This window comes from Atractosteus spatula, chromosome 1, assembly GCF_055471065.1.
Source record: "Atractosteus spatula isolate fAtrSpa1 chromosome 1, fAtrSpa1.hap1, whole genome shotgun sequence".
In the NCBI taxonomy this organism is placed as follows: domain Eukaryota; kingdom Metazoa; phylum Chordata; class Actinopteri; order Semionotiformes; family Lepisosteidae; genus Atractosteus; species Atractosteus spatula.
In genome coordinates, this window is record NC_142706.1 from 25802800 (window position 1) to 25822598 (window position 19799).

Genomic DNA, 19799 nt, shown 5'->3' on the forward strand with positions numbered 1-19799 from the left:
TACAAACTCCAAGCGTTTCACCCTCACACGTGAAGAAGGATTCACAGCAGAAACGTTGCAGTATTGTATTGCAGTAAATGTTTATATCATTATATCTATTTTTTAATTTCTTTTTTAAAAATTAAAAAAATCGTTTGCCCAGCCTAAGAGGGGGGGTCTGCTCTCGTTGACAGCTGACACTCCTCCATACACTCAAGTGAAAAATTAATAACGCCAATGTAAACGTTGTATTTACAATTTGTTGATAATAAAAATGTTAAGTTCTCTAAAGCTTTCTCAGTCAAGTATGATAGTTTACCCAGGGAGCTGTGTAAGCATGCGTAGGCAGCAAAAGATCAGCTAAACTGGGATGATGCGACACCGAAGATATTATTAATAACCTTTTAAATCTGAAGGGAGATCTAAAGGGATCCACACGATAGAGGTTCCTGCTGCTGGAGCGATTCAGAGGGAAAGATGGTGACTATTCATTGTTATTAAAAAATGACTTCGATTCGAACATGTTGTGATATAAAGAAATATAAAAAAGTCAATTAATTGTCCATAATATTGCTATTTTATTTTTTCAAAGAAATGTTTGTTAAAAGAAAATTTGTGGCACTAGCTGGATTTGAACAGCTGACCTCTCGCTTTTAAGTCAGGCACTTAAACCATCAAGCCACTAGCATTGTCCTATGAGAAGTGGTAAAACAGCCATACACATATCAATAGATACTGTATGTGTACAGTATATACTACTGGTTGTGTTACAGTACATGAATATAATTATATCGTTATTAATTTTTTTAGATACGCGATTCCATATTATATTCCCTATTAATCAAATTCTGAAAGTATGCTTGTTTACTCCGGTATCAAGCGTATTCGCAGAAAAGCTTAAAACTATCACTTTTCTCACAGAGTACTGTATACTGTATAAACGTCCAGTACAGTAACATGGTCAGAGAGAGCAAGGAGCACGTAAAAACGTTTCCGAAATAACCACATGTAAGGCTTTGATGCTTATAATGTTTAGGGAGAAATGGAATACTGGTGTGTATTTTTTCTTTAAAGTACCGAGACGAGCCATATACAGTTTACATAATATGTTTATCTTCCTAAATTAATATCGTTTATGACCTTCAGATGCGTTACGCTCCTATTCTTTTTATGCTCAGCCTCTAAAATTTCCCTTCAGTGGTACAATTCCATATAAATATTCAATACTAAGCGGATTAAAACATGCACAGTAAAGATATTAAATGATTAAATCTTTCCACGACCGACCAACGCACCACGAGTGCCCCTGTCGGTCATTTTGGCCAGCCAATCACGTATCGCGGTATGACGCGTTATGACGTAGAGAAATGCCCGCGGTACATGTTTGTACTGTGCATTTTGAATGGCTGCATCTGTATATCCGTAATTCTTTAAGAAGCATTTTGTGCTTCTGTATTGTGTATGTAGACATTGCTTCACAGTTTGCTTTTCAGATAAGCCACCCTTGTCTTTGATGTGGCGTTTATTTACATAAGATATGGGTCAGTTAGTTGGTAGAATTCTTCTGAGTCAAAAAGCATTCTTACAAGGAACATATTGTAAAGAGATTACAAAGCAAATCTGTTTTCCTTTCAGTTTGAAGTTTTAATTTCTATTATATGCAATACATCACCAACATTCTATAAAATACTAATCTTGTTGTCTTGTCTTGTTGGAATTCTGAAAACACTTTTATGAACTTTAAAAATAAATGTCTTTTAGAACACAGCCATCTGAAAACAAAAAAATGTTTAGAATTATTTATTTCAGTGACTACATATGCCAAACAATGTTTGGAGTACTTTACAGGTAACACTCAAAAAAGAGACAAATAAAATGAAAATAACTATAAACAGAAATAAAGAAACAAAGGTAGTGATAAAAATGTGGAAAAGGATGAAATTCTAACATAATAAAAGACTGAATAAACAGTTCAGGTGGGTAGCTGCGTCAGCATGCCTAGGGTGCAAAGGAACAAGTAATAGGTTTATTCCATGCTGAAAAAAAGAAAAGAGAAAACACAACGTTTCGGCCGTGGAGCCTTCTTCAGGTGTGAGAGAGACAAGGCAGTAGGCAAAGGTAATGTAGTGGGAGAACAAAGGCTGGGAGGGAGGAGGAGTGAGAGGCGGGAGCAGGGGACAGAAAGAGAGGCCAATCAAGAGGTGTGAAGTCAGAATAGGTGTAGGGGGGTGTGAAATGAAACTTACAATGAATGGAGAAAATTTAAAAGAAGAGTATTCTGTCATTAAGAGAAGGGGGAATGTGTGATCCTAGCTGCAGGATAACTTTGGTTTCGGTGGTCTTTCTGATGTATGAGTTTGGAAAACCGTCTTTGAGAACATAGGCGGAGAGATTAGAGTGGTCGTGGCCGTCAGAGTTGAAATGAGAAACAATGGGCTTGGAGAGATCTTTAATCTTCACAGCCCTGACATGTTCTCTGAAGCGGTCTCCGAGTCTCCTTCCTGTTTCTCCAATGTAGATGGCTGGGCACTTACTGCAAGAGATACAGTAAATAAGGTTGCTGGAGGTACAAGATGCCCTCTGGGTGATGCGGAATTGTCCTGAGGGGCCTTGAATGAGTGTGGTGTTGGATGTATACTTGCAGGTGAAACAGCAAGCTCTGTTGCAAGGCAAAGTGCCTGGTGTGGATGGTTGCTGAGGGCGGTCAAGGGAGCTGTGAACAAGAAGGTTGCACAGGTTAGGTGCTCGGCGATATGAGATGATGGGGCGGTCAGAAAAGAGGGCCCCAATGGAGGGATCATCCTGTAGGATGGAAAAGCTGTCGTTAATAGTCCTGGGGGATAGGAAGTGTGTTAGGGTGGTAGGGAAGCACCAAAGGAATGCGGTTGTTACGGCGGGAGTTCCTGATTGGGTTGATGGTCCGAGGGGTGTTTTTGGCTTTGGCAAGGGCCCTGTCAATAACACTGCTGGGGTATCCTCTGTTGATGAAAAAGGAGTACATTTTGAGGGCTTGGTTCTCGAAGTCGATGTCGTCGCTGCATAATCGTCGTAGCCGAAGGAACTGTGAAAAAGGGAGAGTTTTTAGTGTGTTTTGAGGTGAAATGAGCTATACAAGAGATAGCTGTGTGAATCCGTGGGTTTGTAATAAACCGAAGTGGAGAGTCGGGGGTAGTTGATGGAGAAGTTGATGTCTAGAAACGGAAGAGCAGTGGAAGATATGTTAACCGTATATTTGAGGGACGGGTGGAAGTTGGTGAAATGGTGCAGGAAGCACTCAAGCTGATCGTTGGAGCATGTGGCGGCACCGACGCAGTCATCAATATATCGCTTGTAGAGGTCAGGGACGTAGCCAGTGTAGGAAGTGAAGAAGCGTTCTTCTACCCAGCCGACAAAAATATTAGCACAGCTGGGTCCCATTCTGGTGCCCATGGCAACTCCACTCACCTGTTGGTAAAAAAGATTATTGAAAGAGAATGCGTTCATTGTGAGGACCAATTCTGCAAGGCGTACCAGGGTGTGGGTAGGTGGATCAAGCACTGTGCGTTTGTCCAGCGTGTGCTTGAGGGCTGTAAGGCCGTCATTATGGGGAATGACGGTGTAAAGAGATGTGATGTCCATGGTAAAAATGTAGCATTCGGTGCCCTGAAATTGGAAATCATTAAAAAGTTGGAGCGCGTGGTTGGTGTCTTTGATGTATGGGGGAAGACCTTCAACCAGCGGTCTCATGAGGCTGTCGAGAAAGGCTGAGATGTAAGTAGTTGGACAGTTACATGCTGATACGATGGGGCGTCCAGGGGTGTCCGGTTTGTGGATTTTGGGGAGAAGGTAAAATTGAGATACCTGCGGATGTTCCATGATGAGCCGGTTCGCCTCCTGGGGGAGCTTATTACTGCTGATAAGAAGGGAAATGGTGGATACCATCTCCTTTTGGTAGTCAGCGGTAGGGTCCTGTTGGAGAGGGAGGTAGGCAGAAGTGTCAGTTAGTTGTCTAGAGGCTTCAAAGATATATAGATCCTTATGCCTGAATAAACAGATATGTTTTGAGTCTAGATTTAAAAACTGTAAAAAAGAGTTACATTTCTCAGGTTGTTCCAGAGTTGTGGAGCAAGGAGGCTAAAAGCGCACACCATGCGATACTTGTACTGTGCCTACCAAAAGGTACTACTAAAAGATATGCCTTTAGCATGCATGGGTTAGCATGCATCTCTAAGGATGATTTTTTTTAATATGTTTTTAAACAGGTACCAAAAAGAAAACAAATGTTTAATGTCTTGGGGTAATTTATTTTTCATTTTCTGTTTCTCTTTTGCAATTTTTCATGTTATGTGGTTTCATTCATAATTGGAGTTCGAGCTGGGACTTTGCTTCGGTTATGCATGTACAGATCAATTGATCCATCAAATTTTAGCACATATTACACCTAAAAAAGATATCTCTGGAATACCAAGTAATGTAGGTTGGAAGTGCTTATTTTTTACTCATATTTTTTTACTTTGATTTTTACTACTATTTATTTTTATTTTGTTTTGCAGAAACGTCACAAAGCTGATAATATGTTGAACAAGAAACAAACCCAAGGTAGGGATTCTCAATAACTCAAACAATTTTAGTTTTTGAAATCCACACTGATTTTTGTTTTTCAACATTTGTAAAGCAGCACTCTACAAAGGTGCTCAACAGTAACACCACCCCTAATTGATTTCAGTGTTTAACACTGTTTTTACTAGACTTAAATTGTTCTTTTACTGTTAAAAGCATTATTAAAATGGCCTGGACATGCTTCTTTGTCATAAAATACCAGATTGGTTGATGAACAATAGTTACATTTTTTGTTTCTAGTTCCAGTGCTCTTATCAGCATTTACACAATTTAATATGAAGTTTGGAAGCTAAATTTCTGGGGACAAACTTGAATTTACACATACTGTATCTTGCTAACTGGTTACTTTTAAAGACTTTTCTTCCGTAGTGTTTGTCCTTTTTCTTTCACATCCCAACACCACATGCTTCCAACCGCCCCTAGGGGAGTTTGTGACTGGCAGGTCTCTCATATCCAGGCATTTATCCCATAGCCAAATGAGTGAGATAAGCATTTTGTGATGTAAATTGATAAGCATTTTAATAATGATTATGACATAGTGGTGCAGTGGTTACCCTTGCTGCCTTGCAGTGCTGGGTTCCATGGTTCAATTCCTGGGGTTCTGTCTGCATGGAGTTTGTTTGTTCTCCCTGATTTTGCTTGTGTTTCCTCCAGAAGCCACAATTTACTCTCACAGTCCAAAGACAAACGGTGTAGTGTAGTTAGTACAGTTAGGTTAATTGGATTCTAGGAAAATTGGCTCTGGTGTGTTTTGGATAAAGCATTCAGAAAATGGATGAACAATACATGATTCATTGTGTCATAATGGTAATGTACTTTTTCCTTGAGCATTTCTAATTGGAATAAAGATGAAAGTATGGAAATATTTTTTCTCTGCTTTTAAAGTGTTAAGAAATGGTGCTTGGGAGATCGTCTTCTGGGAGAAGGTAAGTAGCTATTTCTTAAGATATATGTCAAGTGTATGTGTGGGGAGAATAGGATTATATGTCATATAAATTATGTAGTTTTGCAATTCCAAGACATTCCTCGCATTATGCGGTGTATGTATGATTAAAAGCAATTATTTATATCTTGGCAGTGAGTGAAACGAAGAGAACATTCACATTAAATTTCCAGAACCACCTATCAGTCTTCTTTAAGAAACGAAGAGCTAAATTTGGCATACTGAACAGAACTGTAATATAATAATAATGGCTTACACTTACATAGAGCATTTCTGGACACTCCACTCAAAGTGCTTTACAGGTTATGGGGACTCCTCTCCACCACTACCAATGTGCAGCACCCACCTGGATGATGCGATGGCAGCCATAGTGCGCCAGAACGCTCACCACACATCAGCTATTAGTGGGGAGTAGAACTGAGTAATGAAGCCAATTCATAGATGGGGATTATTAGGAGGCCATGATTGGTAAGGTAATATTGGTAATATACAGTAGAGTGCTTTCTTCTGATGTGAATTTTGATGTGCATGCTAGGTGGCTGTATGACTAGAATGTTTTCATTGGTTAACTGAAAAAGAACATTCTGCGATCAGGCCTTTAACATCTTAAGGAGTATATCAAGAGATGATTTAAAGAAATTTCTGTTAACCCCAGAGTTTAACATGAGTTCCTATGACTCAGAGGTGCTGGTTTTTAAGAGAGCATTAGTTAGGTGCATCATAAGTTCATTGCACAGTGGCATTCAATGGCTGCTTTGTCTATGTATCTTCTGATTGACACTCACGTTCCATTATCTACAGTACACTGTCAAGAGTGGTATAGCATACAACGTTCTTGGCCTGCAAAAACTAGAAGAGGTGCAATTGCTATTTTTGGGCCTAATATTACAGAATAGAAAATAATACTTTTTATTCTTAACTATCACAGGTAGATGTATGTATAGTTGCTTTTAAAGATGTACAGCATAATTTTATGACTTCAAATAAAAAAAAACTTTTTTCTAGATATCGCAGACAAAGAAACGTACAGTCTGGCAGAACTGTGCTTCACAGAACCACACTGCAGTACATCCTGTAGTGCTTATGTCCTACAAGTCTTACACTGCTTGTGAGTCATGACATCATTCAGGTCCCGCCCAGGGTCTAGTAGTTTCAGTGGTTTTGGTCTACTGTGATAGCAATGCATGAAGACATCATCTTGACTTAAACAGTCACTTCTGTAAATAAAAATATAACTGGGGTGGTGTAGGGCTGGGTGATATGGCCTAAAATTTATATCACGGTATAATTTTAATTTTGGATGGTAACCGTATCACGATATAGAATTTTTTCTAATAATTTCAATAGAACATGCTTTAAAAGGAGTACAAGACTTGGATAGTAAGTTTTTTATTGCCTGGAGTTAACTATTAGGTTATTATTAACTTTTGATTAGCTACTGTGTTGTTCTTTTAGTATTTTTGAAATTTCACATTGAACTGAAGTAGTGTGTAATGTCCTTCCACCGCTGGCTTTTCTTGTCATAAGGACAACGACTAGTTAATGACTCGGGCAGCAATGTCTGTGTTGTGGCTTTTCTTTTCACACCGACACTAGAACTGCTTGATTCAGAGCGCATTCTTGTATTTTCCTCATACTCGCATACGTGTTCTGTCTTTAGGTGATAGAAGAGGTTGCTTTTATTACTGCCTCTGGCTAAAATTGTCGCCCGACATAGTTTGCGGATAATAATTGCTCGTGGTCCGACTTTTTAAAACCGAACCATTTCCAAACAACCGATGAAGCACCTTTCTTTTCAAGACGCCTGTTCACGTCTCACTAACGCCGCCTTTATCCATTTCTCCACATATTTGTGTTTGCAGCCGGCACACCGAACACGTGGGTTTGTTTTCACAGAAAAGGGAAGAGGACCCCCGCATGTTTTTATTGTCTGCAGTGACCTCAGATGCGTCATAAACCGGACGTCTGAACCACCGAAGATCAATAATTCTGAACCTATCAGATTTCCAAATATCAGCAAGATGAATATTTTCAGAACTATATAATTGGAGCTAATATATGGCAGAATTTTAAACTATGACAGGTCAATAGTAAAAAAAATATGGTTTGCGATGATGCTGGCGGCGCAATCTATATAAACATCAAAATCCATTCTCAACCAGTATAAATGGTATAGCCAAATCCATATCGTGGCACATATACCTATACCGGTTATACCGCCCACCCCTAGGGTGGTGGATCAGATGGTCTCATTTTACAGTGACACAGAACTTTATATACTGCAGTATAACATACACATTTAACAAAACTAAACTATTAACAAACTAAAATTTAACTCATTTAACACATTTAAAACTGTAAACATAATTTTTTATAATAGTATTTTCATTCCTAAAACTCATTGACCACGTTTCATTTATCTTACCTGGAAACAAAAATACAATGTCAGGGTTTCCAGATGACCTTCTTTTTCAGAGGTACTGGACACACATAGACCAAGATGCTTCAATGGAGGCCAAAACAAGGCTCAAGCATGTGGGTACAGGTCCAGCCATTCAGAATGCATGACGGATATTGCAGCAATTTGCAGTGTGCATGCCCCAGAGCAACGTAACGCACCGCATTATTAAAAAAAATATTTTTGGACTGCACAATTTTGTACAGCTGCCAGGTGGTGCAGTGAATGCTTAACATGGCAAATGGAAGCATTTGGCTGTTGCCAGACAGCGCTTGGTTTCGAATCCTGGTCAGTGCTGGGCCCCTTGAGACAATCTTTTTCCAGTTGTAGAATGTAAGTTGCATACTGTTTAAACTTTTATTACTTTTAAACTCTGTATTTCAGTATGTTAAACATTTAATTAATTAAAAGGTAGGTCTGTTTTATTAAAATAAAATTACTCAGTTATATTATAAAAAGAGTATATTATTATAGAGTAGCTTGTTGTGAAGATGAACCTTTTTCAGGTTTACATCTGCATTGAGAAAATCTATATTTTGTCAGTAAACAGGTCAGTAATCAAGAAACAACTTTAACTTTACAAATAAAGTAAAAAATTATGGTAGCTGAAAATAAAAACAGAAGTATAACTTATTATATACCTAATACATTAGATATTTGTATTTGTAGCTAAATGTATGAAAAAGTCCATGACAGTATTCAACCTTTTTCATAAATATTTTATGCATCAAAGTTTTTAATTTGGCAACTTACAGTGGGTATTTTGGAAGTTTTAACTTGTTTGTTCTACCTGTATAAAGTTTATATATTGTACTTCATATAATATTTTATCCTTTTCTGAGAATATGTAGTAAGAACACTGACTTGTTGTTATTGTAAAAAAAAGTTGTACTGATTTAATACCAATAGGGAATATTAATATGGAATCATGTAATTAAGCAGCTAAAAATGTCACTTGTGAATATTTTGGAAACATTTTCACATGTTCATTTAAATCCCAGAGAGACCATTGCTTTGGTTTTCTTTTACATAGCCAGACATATAAAAAAAAGTTTATTATAGTTTGATGTGAACACGATTTGCATCTTTCAGGTTTATATCCGGATTGAGAAAATCTATATTTTGTCTTAATACCCATTTCAGCAACGATTAATCACTAAACAATTTAACTTTAAATTTTGATTCTAAAAATATATATCTCACACATATTGTACTGTAGTAGCTTTCAAACCATACAGTACCATACTGTATTTACGGTTTATTTATATATTTCTTTATCTCTTATATCATACTGCAGTTGATTACTGCACAGTATGATATAATACACAGTACTGCACAGTCCAAAAACATACTGGAAGGTTTGCCTCCCGCCGTTCCACAAATGCATATCCCATATTCTATGAAGTCAGATCCACAGATATACCGAAACAGTAACTTACACAGCAGTGTGTTCCTATAGTGTATAAATATACTGTATATACAGTATGATACCATATGGTTTCAAAGCCAGTACAGAACAGTATGTATGAAATATGTTTTAAACAAAATTTAATCTTATATCATCAAATATTATCTTAATGTTGATGTAAACCTGAGAGAGGCAGATCGTGTTTGCAACAACCTATAATAATAAACTCTTTTTATACAGCCCGCTATGTAAAAAATATAGCCAAAAGGATCGCTCTAAAGGTTAATTCCAAGCTGAAAAGACAAGACTCAATGTGTCTTCTCTATAACTCTTCAGCTTACAGCTCATCCATGGTCATTCATTATTAAAATTATTAATAATATATTACGAATTGCATTTAAATTGGAACGTTTTTACAAATATAAAAGAGGTGATACACAACATGTCTCCTCTATAACTCAGTTTATAAAATCAGTTTACAGAAAAATTGCCCCAGAGCCACATAACATTGTCTATGCCCTTCTTGTGTCTAATTTCCAGGGAGTAACCCTATTACAAAAGGGAACAGCGCATCGGTCCTTGATTATAGTTAAACAGTACATACAATGACTGGTGGAGTTTCAGCATTCACTTTTCTGTGATCTGTACAGAACCGTGATGTCCCATCAAGATTTTGTACCAATAAACGGGGAACTCCACAGACTTCCTTGTTTTAATTAAACCGTGCTCCAGCAAAAATGTACAGTTCAACATCTTCTGCAGCACTTCTAGTTTAGCAGGTTTTACGTGATAAGCACATTGTTCAATGGGGGTGACATTACCCAAGTCTATATCGCTGTCGGACTCAGGTTTGAGTCGGATTGTCTGTTAAACAGAGCGCCCTCCATTAAATTTAACTACTGTATGCCTTCTTTTTCTGTTTCAGCTAAATGAGGCAAATACTAAGTCAAATCAGTCAGGATCTCGGAGTTTAATAAGCAAGTGCTTTGGTCTAAAATATTTTGTGTAAGACCGTTTGCATCTAGACAGTGTACATTAGCAAACAACAGTCACTGGCTCACAGGTGTAACATGTCTATCTTCACTATCATGGTTCGATTTCAACATATTGATAAGCTGTTCTCCAGTTACTGGCGATTGTAAAAATAACCCTTCTTCCTTCCTTTGTTTGGCTGAAGAATTCCGTGAAGAAATCCTTAATTACGAAACTGTCACTTATAATAATTCATCCAGATGCACACGCTTACGCCGGAGCCAATTTTGCCAGGAACATCTTCCCAGTAAGTCTTTGGACTGCATAGTACTGTACAGTACAATATACGGTGTAAGGTTTTGAATTTCAATTTAAATTGTTGGCTGATTACTTGTTGCTGAAATTTGGATTAAGACAAAATATCGATTTTCTCAATTCGGATGTTAACCTGCAAGAGGCACATCGCGTTCACAACAAGCTATAATAGTGAACTCATTTTATATATTAGGCTATATATATTATATATAGCCTAATATATAATAATATTTATTATATATAATATATATTAATATATATTAACAAACAAAGTAAAAGTAATGTTCTGATCGGGCTTTGAACCGCCTGTGTGCAGCGTGCTGCATCATGGTCCATGAGTGTTCCATTGTCAATCACCACTATAAGGACAATAAAAGTAAAAAAAACCGAATGTCAAATTGTTTCCAAAACATCCAGTTGTTATATTTTTAGTTGCTTAGTTACACGATTCCATATTAATATTATTATCAAGTGGTATTAAATCATTACAACTTTTTTTACAATTACAGCAAGTGATGTTCTTACTACGTATTCTCAGAAAAGGATAAAAGATTATATGAAGTATAGTATATAAACTTTGTAATGTTATAACAAGCATGTTAAAACCTTTCCATTACCCACTGTAAGTCACCAAGTTAGACTTTGATGCATAAAATATTTATGAAGAAGGTGGAATACTGTTGTGTACTTTTTTATATTTAGCTACCACTACCATCTGCTGTGTGTACATTAGGTATGTATAACGTTATACTTCTGTTTTTATTTTTTGCTACCAAATTCTACCATTGGATTTTCCCTATGTGGATGTAAACTTGAAAAAGGTCCATCACATTCACAAGCTACAGTATAATAATAAACTCTTTTTATATATCCAACTGAGCATTGATTGCTTGCATTGATTACTTGCTTTTATAAAATATAGTTTTATAATTAATTTAATATTTAACATGATGTAATACACCAGTTTAAAATGAATGAAAGTCTAAATAGTATACAACTTAAATTCTGTAATTCATAAAAGATTGTCCCTCAGCACTGATCAGGATATTGTTCTGTCCAAAAGAGCTGAAATGAGCAAACGTCTAGCTCTTAGCAACTGTCATTTATATGCAACATGTTGGCTTTACAATTATTTACTTGCAGAACAGTCAAGAATAGTTTTTTTTTTTTTAAATTTAGTTTCTTTTTGGTTTATTAGATTTCTATTGCACATGCCATTAAAAATCCATTTGTGTACCATAGGTTGCCGACCCCTGCTTTAAATGAACCAAATCACTGCATATGTAATACAGCATTAGACTTTGTGGGAAATGCTGACTCCCAGGCCACTGTATGTAAATCAAAAACAGTACAGATGCAGCCATTCAAAGTGCGCGGCACAGACACCGCGGTACAGATACCGCAGGTATGATGACACGGCATACCGCGGTGCGTGATTGGTTGACCGACAGGGGCACTCGTGGTCCGTTGGTCTGTCGTAGAAAGACTTACTGTAAACGTCTTTACTGTGCCCGTTGTAGATATTGAATTTTACCACTGAAGGGAAATCTTAGTAGCTGAGCATAAAAAGAATAGGAGCATACTGTAACGCGTGTGAAGGCCATAAACGATATTAATTTTGGAACGTAAACATACAGTATATAGCTGGTCTTAGTACTTTAAAGAAAAAAATACACACCGTTATTCCATTTCTCCCTAAACATTGTAAGCTTCGAAGTCTTTAACTAACGTGATACCGGAGTCAACAAGCATACTTTTAGAATTTGATTAAAAGGGAATATAATATGGAATCGCGTATCTAAAGAATTTAATAACGGTATGATTATATCCGTGTACTGCGGCAGGGCTGTGTAGGGCTGTTTCGCCTGCCTGATCATGCGAGCTCTCTTGTAGCCTACTGGTCTAGGTGCGTGACTACCAACTGGTAGGTTGTGTGTTCGAATCCAGCTGTTGCGGAACTTTTATTTTAACAAACATTTCTTCGAAAAAATAGGTAAGCGATATTATGGACAATCAGTTGACTTTTATATTTCAAAATATCGCAACATGATCGATATTTGCGATATTTTGAACATATCTTCCCTTCTGACAGCGGTTCCCGCTTCTATTGTGTGTGTGTGTGCAACAGTAAATTTTTATAGAGAAATGGAGGCTGGACAGTATGCGTTACAATATAAACATTTATATTGATTTAAATCGTGTTCTGATTTAAATCGCAAACGCGTGTTTAATTATGTGTTTTTAATCATAATCAGGCTAATGCATTTCTACAGTTTCTGTATGAACCAGCTTAGAGGTTCATACAGAAAGACAGCTTGTGTTTAAATCGAGTGTAAGGTAATTTATGCTTCTAAAGTCATGGTCAGTATTATTGTACTGTGCTGTACTGTGTCACATTATTTTATAGCGTTTTTATTGCGTTATTAAATCCGGTGGCGCTGTGTTAGTTTCCTGACTCACATTATTTAAACTACCACATTGATCATTCATCTCTAAATAAACTTTATTTTATATAGCGTTTTAAGCGATTAGGTAATTAGATTGCTCATAAACCTAATCGCTTTTTCTACATAAACACAGCGTGATTGCTCTCTGAAAATGCTTTTCCTTTATTTTTAAAGTAGGCTCAGATTTCAACTATAGATCGTATTATTATAAACTTTCTTGGAAAAATGTATTTTATGTAAACCATGTTTGCTATTAATTCATTTAGGGCTAAAATACGTTCATTGTCTTCCAATCGAGTCGAGTTGACATTGGAAGCCTGCCACACCCGGACTGTTAAACCAACGCATTAGCACGTCAAAGCCCATTGAGCCAGTATTGGCTTTAGTATCCCCCCCTTCTCCCCTCAATTCAATTCAATTCAAGGTGTTTTATTTGCATGACAGATGGGTACAAGCAGTGTTGGGTATGTATATTGTAACGCTTACGGCAGACAGGCACTGTGTAAGAGCCGGCGCACCAGAGCAGCGCACCGAGGGAGCGTCTGCATTTCTAACTTAGTTTTTAAAATTAGTCAAGCAATATGAAGCATCTCCTTTTACTTAGTGCCTGAGCATAAAAAGAATAGGAGCATACTGCAACGCGTGTGAAGGCCATAAACGATATTAATTTTGGAACATAAACATACAGTATATGGCTGGTCTTGGTACTTTAAAGAAAAAAATACACACCAGTATTCCATTTCTCCCTAAACATTTTAAGCATCGAAGTCTTTAACTAACACGATACCGGAGTCAACAAGCATACTTTTAGAATTTGATTAAAAGGGAATATAATATGGAATCGCATATCTCAAGAAATTAATAACGATATAATTATATTCATGTTGCAAAAGAACTGCAACGGACATAAAAACTCCCTTGCTTTTAACAGAGCGTTCCATAATTTCTAACTACGAAAATGCCAGGTGAAAGGATTTGTAAACATATTTTGTTAAAGCAAGTCAGTTTTTTCCACAACACATAAAAGACATTTTTCCAAGAAAGTTTAGCCTTTGTCACTAATGAAACCACTAAATAAAGACATAAATATAGAAATCTTAAGATTTGTTCTATTTAATGTTGGTAGCAGGATGAACTGTCAGAGTGTATATTTTGTCGCAGAGTTGCTGCAAGATGTTAACAGTGAAAAAGGTATTTAGAAATGAGTTATTTCAAGATGAAAATTTTCAGAATAATTGCAAATCTAGCAGGATAGAGAAAGCACAGAAAACTGGCAGTTAGATTGATCAGATTAGTATGAAAAGTCATTTAGCAAAGGGAATTAGAAGAGTGACAAACTAGTATACTTTAGATCTTTTTTTCTGAACCAGGGACAATCTGATCATGTTTCCCTATAACAATAATAAAAAACTTTATTTGATATATCACCATTAAAGGTGGCATCTCAAAGCAATACAGTAGATGTAAAAACAGATAAAAGGACCACAGATTACAAAGTAAATGCATATAAGAAAGACAAGCAGTTAGAGGTGCTACCAAAATTAGAAAATGAAGCAGATACAGACACTAAGTCTTCTGAAAAGAAAGGTTCTGAGGTTAGATTTAAAATGGCCCTGGTGTGTGTGTGTTTGTGTCTGTCTGTCCTGTGATGGACTGGCGCTATGTCCAGGGTGTATTCTGCCTTGTGTCCGTCGCTTACTGGGATAGGCTCCAAATCCTCTGTACTGGATAAAGAGATTAGAAATGGAAGTAAAGGCACTGTGTGGATGGAACTATACACAGTGTTAGAAACCCACTATGAAATGGCAGCATCTCACTGAGAATAAAATATTTTATTATTTTATTAAAATATTTTATATCTTAAGGAAACAGCCTTTCCACCTCTCTTGCACATCAGTATCCATACCTAGTTATTTAAACAAATTGCCTCTAATTATAAACATCTTAATATGCTGGCTCTGTGGATCCGCATCAGCTATGTTTGCCCATTCCTTCAATTCATGTGCATCCAACACAGTTCAATGCCAGCAACTACACATAATCTAAAATACAATCCTTATTTCAGTATCTATGTAAACATATAGTCTGTTAACTTCATCATCTTCATCAAAAGTATGCCTAACCCCATTAGGAAGTGTTCTTGTTATAAGTGTATTCCTCAGCTTTCCCCAAACTATCTTCTTCTTGCCAACATCTCTAGTCTTTTATCCTGCAATAACTCAGCCAACACTTAAATCTCCAAAAGCTGCTTGTGTTAATTTCTTTAAATCACAAATATCATGTGTAAATACTGGCCATGTAATACTCTGCATTGTGGAATAATAGTTTATTTTAAAGGGAACTAGAGAAACTAAGAACTAGAGAAATCTAGTTTTTTTCTAGAATTAATAAATGCACATCCTGTTCACTGAGGAAATTAAATCCACACTGAGCAATCTTCAATATGTTCAGAATATGACAGCAAGAATCCTATCAGGGATGCATTACACCTGTTTTCAAGTCCTTGCACTGGTTACCTATCAGATTTCGAGTCAACTTCAAAATCCTTATCCTCCTTATATACTGTCCTACAACTGTTATTATTGATTTCCGAATTATTGTACTTGACATGACTTCATTCAGCCTTTCCTGAACGTCTATGACAGGCAGAGAGAGTGCTGTTTCTGGTGCGATCTTTTACAGCTGACATTTCACTGTTTTAAACGAACAAGAAATTAGATTGCTCATAAATCACTTATTCTATATAAACACAGCGTAATTGCCCTCCGAAAATCTTCTTTTTCTTGTTCGTTTTAGAGACCTTGATCGAAACTGATTTTAGATGTCAGAAAGGATTTATTTTCTCTGTATTTCCTACATTGCTTTGTCGAGATTTTAACTTTATATCTAACTTTATATCTAGGCTCAGATTTCAACTATAAATCGTACAGTAATTAATAGCAGTAAATACTGATGTTTATACATAAAAAAGTCATGCCTTGGAGTATAGACCCCCAAAGGAATGCCATAGACTCAAACTGCAAAATAAACACATACAGAAAGAAAGTATTTGTATTGTAATTGCAAATCCTGGTACTGTATGAGTGATTGGTATGACTTTCCTCATTACAAATCTCTTATTAGAATTTAAATTTCTCTGTAACTCCAGGTCAGAACAGAGAAAATGTAACTGCCTTAAGGAGTTTACGATTATGAAAAATAGAAGGATAAGCATGATACGTATGTCTTCTGTCATTTTCTAAGTCATGTTACTGAGCACCAAATCGTATTGAGAATATGAATCCATTTAAGGTTTATACCATTAAAGTAACGGTTTATTCCATGCTGAAAATGTTTGTACCAGACTTTTTTGAGGCCTGTTTAACTGTGTCTGAAGTCTGATGTTGTAAATTTTATTGTTAAAAAGATCCATGAAAATGTCACTACTAAAGTTAGCTGGTACTGTTGGTACTGTAAGTGGCAAGTAGAGCTCATATTTTAGATTTTAAGGAAGCAACGGACACAAGGCAGAATACACCCTGGACATAGCGCCAGTCCATCACAGGACAGACAGACACAAACACACACACACCAGGGCCAGTTTTCCCATAAACCAATTAACTTACCAGTATGTTTTGGAGTGCGAGAGGGAGTCATATCACACATGAGAAAAACCATGTAACCCAGAGAGAACATGTAAACCCCACACACACAGGATGGCAGGAATTGAACCTAGGACCCCAGTGCTGCAAGATAGCAATGCTAACCACTTTGCCACAATTATAAATGGATGGATATCTTAGTTATCTTTCTAGTTCACAGGTTTGCATGCATAATTTAATTTTGAAAGCCACTGAGACATCAGGTACTACTGTTGTATTTATGAAAAAGAAACAAAACAAAAAACATACTAACAACTGTGCCATCCTACTCCTTAGCTAATACATTTTATTATTCATAAACAGTTAACATTGTTAGCAAAATATTTTGAATTATATTTAACCCTATTTTTTCTTTAGTTTTGTATTTAACTTATTATATGATAGTCAGACTTAATGTATATTTGAACAATGAAAATATATTTTTACAAGATTTTACATTAAGCACTTAAAATTAATATGGTTAATAATAGTAAACTGTAACATGCTGTAACAAGATCGGTTAAACTGCGAAGAAAATGCTTTCAGAGAAAATGTTTCAGGTGTGAAGAACATAGATCTCCAATGCAATTTCAACCAAACCTGTTCCCACACACCCTGCCCCCACTACCATTAGAATATACACAAAGCACTCAAATCTTTCGAGCTAATGATCAGGTGACCCGAGAGAGAGCGAGAGAAACACCAAGGGGTGCGGAACCAGGGAACTATTTACATGGAAAACGGGCGATCTCCCCAGACTGTCCGCCCGTTTCACTGTTACCTGGATACCTCTTTATTTAGAACTCACAAACACTGATTTTTAGTTTAGAAGGATTCAAGTAGGGTTTTAGATGAAAGGCAGCGACCTTAATCAAGCCCAAATCACAATTGAACCCATTCAGAGCCTACATTACATTTTAGCGTTTCATTCTGAGCAGAAGACCCTCACACCTGAAGAAGGGGGAGGTGTTTTTCACTGGAAATCTCGCCTGCTTCTACTTTACAACCGGAGTGCTGGCTGTGACGAATTAAACCGGTTTTACAAGTTTCAATCACAGACCATGTGACATGGGAGTCAGGAAACTCCACTGGATTTGATAACGCTATAAAAACGCTATAAAATAATATGACTTGGCACAGAACAAGTTTACAGCACAGTTCAATAATAAATGCTGACCATGACTTTAGAAGCATAAATTGCCTTACACTCAATTTAAACACAAGCTGTCTTTAGCCCTCTAAGCTGGTTCATACAGAAATGTAGAGATCCAGGCTCAGAACACACAGCTTCATTAGCGAATACATATGCAGGACAACTAGAGAAGACGTTTTACAGAGGATGGATTTTTAGAAACATCCCATCAGTGACATCACTGAAGTCAACTCCTAGGTACTGTAACTGTCGTGTGGATAGTTTCACAAGAATCAGACAAAGGTTTAAGCATCGCTTGTTCTAGATAAAACTGCATAAAAAAAACAACAACCCATAATGTACTTCTTTGCGGCTCTGTTTGCCCAAATCATATATTCACAACGTGAAATCTAGAAAATAATATTACGTAACCAAAATCCGCAATATGGAAACAGAACCTGTGTAATTGTTGATAGATGATGTAGTCGTAACATTTTTTCAAGACGAACTACAACATTTAAAAAATGACTTGTATGTACTTGATATCTCTAATCAATCCACGGGTCCCAGCACGAAACGAAACTAAAACGCATACCGTTTCGCGCTTCTTATTAGTTGCTCAAAAGTAATTTGACCTTATGAAATGCATAATATAAACCTAGAAACATATACGTGAGCAGTACTTAAGCACTGTAGTATCGGTGTTAAGACATACCTCTCAAATACTGTAAATAAAGTTAAAAATATCTCAAGACAGATTCTGGTCATAATGAAACCATGTTTCGTGTATGTTTTCTTTAAAGTACCGAGACCAGCCATATACTGTATGTTTATGTTCCAAAATTAATATCGTTTATGGCCTTCACACGCGTTGCAGTATGCTCCTATTCTTTTTATGCTCAGCTACTAAGATTTCCCTTCAGTGGTAAAATTAGATATGAATAGTCAATACTTAAACGGGCACAGTTAAGACATTAAATATACATATACATACTGTATACAGTACAGTTTGCATACGGTAATATGTTTATGTTCCTAAATCAATCTCTTTTATGAGCATGTGAAAGGCATGGTGAATCACTGTACTTTGCATGATTGGAAACAAATGCGTGATTGCGAAATGCTGTGGTGTTACTTTTACAAAGATGGTCAATGAAAAAAAGAATGTTGACCAGGGCAATACTTTGAGTTTACACTTACAGCTTGTCCAAGGTCATTCATTATTAATACTATTAGTAATATCTTCGTTAAAGACTTTGATGGCCACAGCTCAAACATGAGAGGTTGAGCTTTATTAGCTCCACCTTGCGGAAATTCCGGATACTATTATTTTGCTTGTCGTATTATAGGAGAATTTACGGTAACTCGCGGTATTTACCGGTAGCTTGCGGTAGACTGCGTACAGCGTACCGCAAAATAATGCGGTATCGCCCGCGCATTTTGAATGGCTGCATCTGTATGTCAACTAGAACTTTTTGGCACTGTTGTTGGCTTGTGGAACCCCTCTGGACTCCTGTCATGTAACAGTGGTCTTCTTGTGGAGAAGCCTGCACAGTCCCAAGATCAGAGTTTCAGTTTTACAGTCAGTCCAATTCCTCTTCCTTTCCTATTGATACAGTCTTCAGGTATAAGCACCAGGACAGCGTGACAAATTCAGGTACAGATGTAGCCATTCAAAATGCGTGGTAAAACGCCGTACCGCGGGATTTGAGTTACAGGTGGACGCAGTACCTGATTCACTGGCCAAAGATGATCGACTGGTAGCACTTGTGGTGCATTAGTTGTTAGTGAAACAATTGCTTTATTTAGTGTCTCTATTGTGCATGTTTAAATCTGCTAAATATGGAATATTAATATGGAGTTTTACAACTAAATGGAAATTTTGGTAGCTGAGCATAAAAAAACAGGAGCATAATGTCTCTGAAC

At 36.8% G+C, this 19799-nt stretch overlaps 1 protein-coding gene across 3 annotated transcripts in view; it reads left to right on the plus strand.

The window, feature by feature from the left end:
- atp8a1 (ATPase phospholipid transporting 8A1) overlaps nucleotides 1-19799 on the plus strand; it is a 372853-nt gene that overhangs the window by 84039 nt on the left and 269015 nt on the right. For all 3 annotated transcript variants that reach the window (XM_088910036.1, XM_088910046.1, XM_088910027.1), the window contains exons 5-6: nucleotides 4512-4557; nucleotides 5464-5504. In XM_088910036.1, the coding sequence (XP_088766162.1) occupies nucleotides 4512-4557; nucleotides 5464-5504 (87 nt within the window). The remainder of the gene's footprint in view (nucleotides 1-4511; nucleotides 4558-5463; nucleotides 5505-19799) is intronic.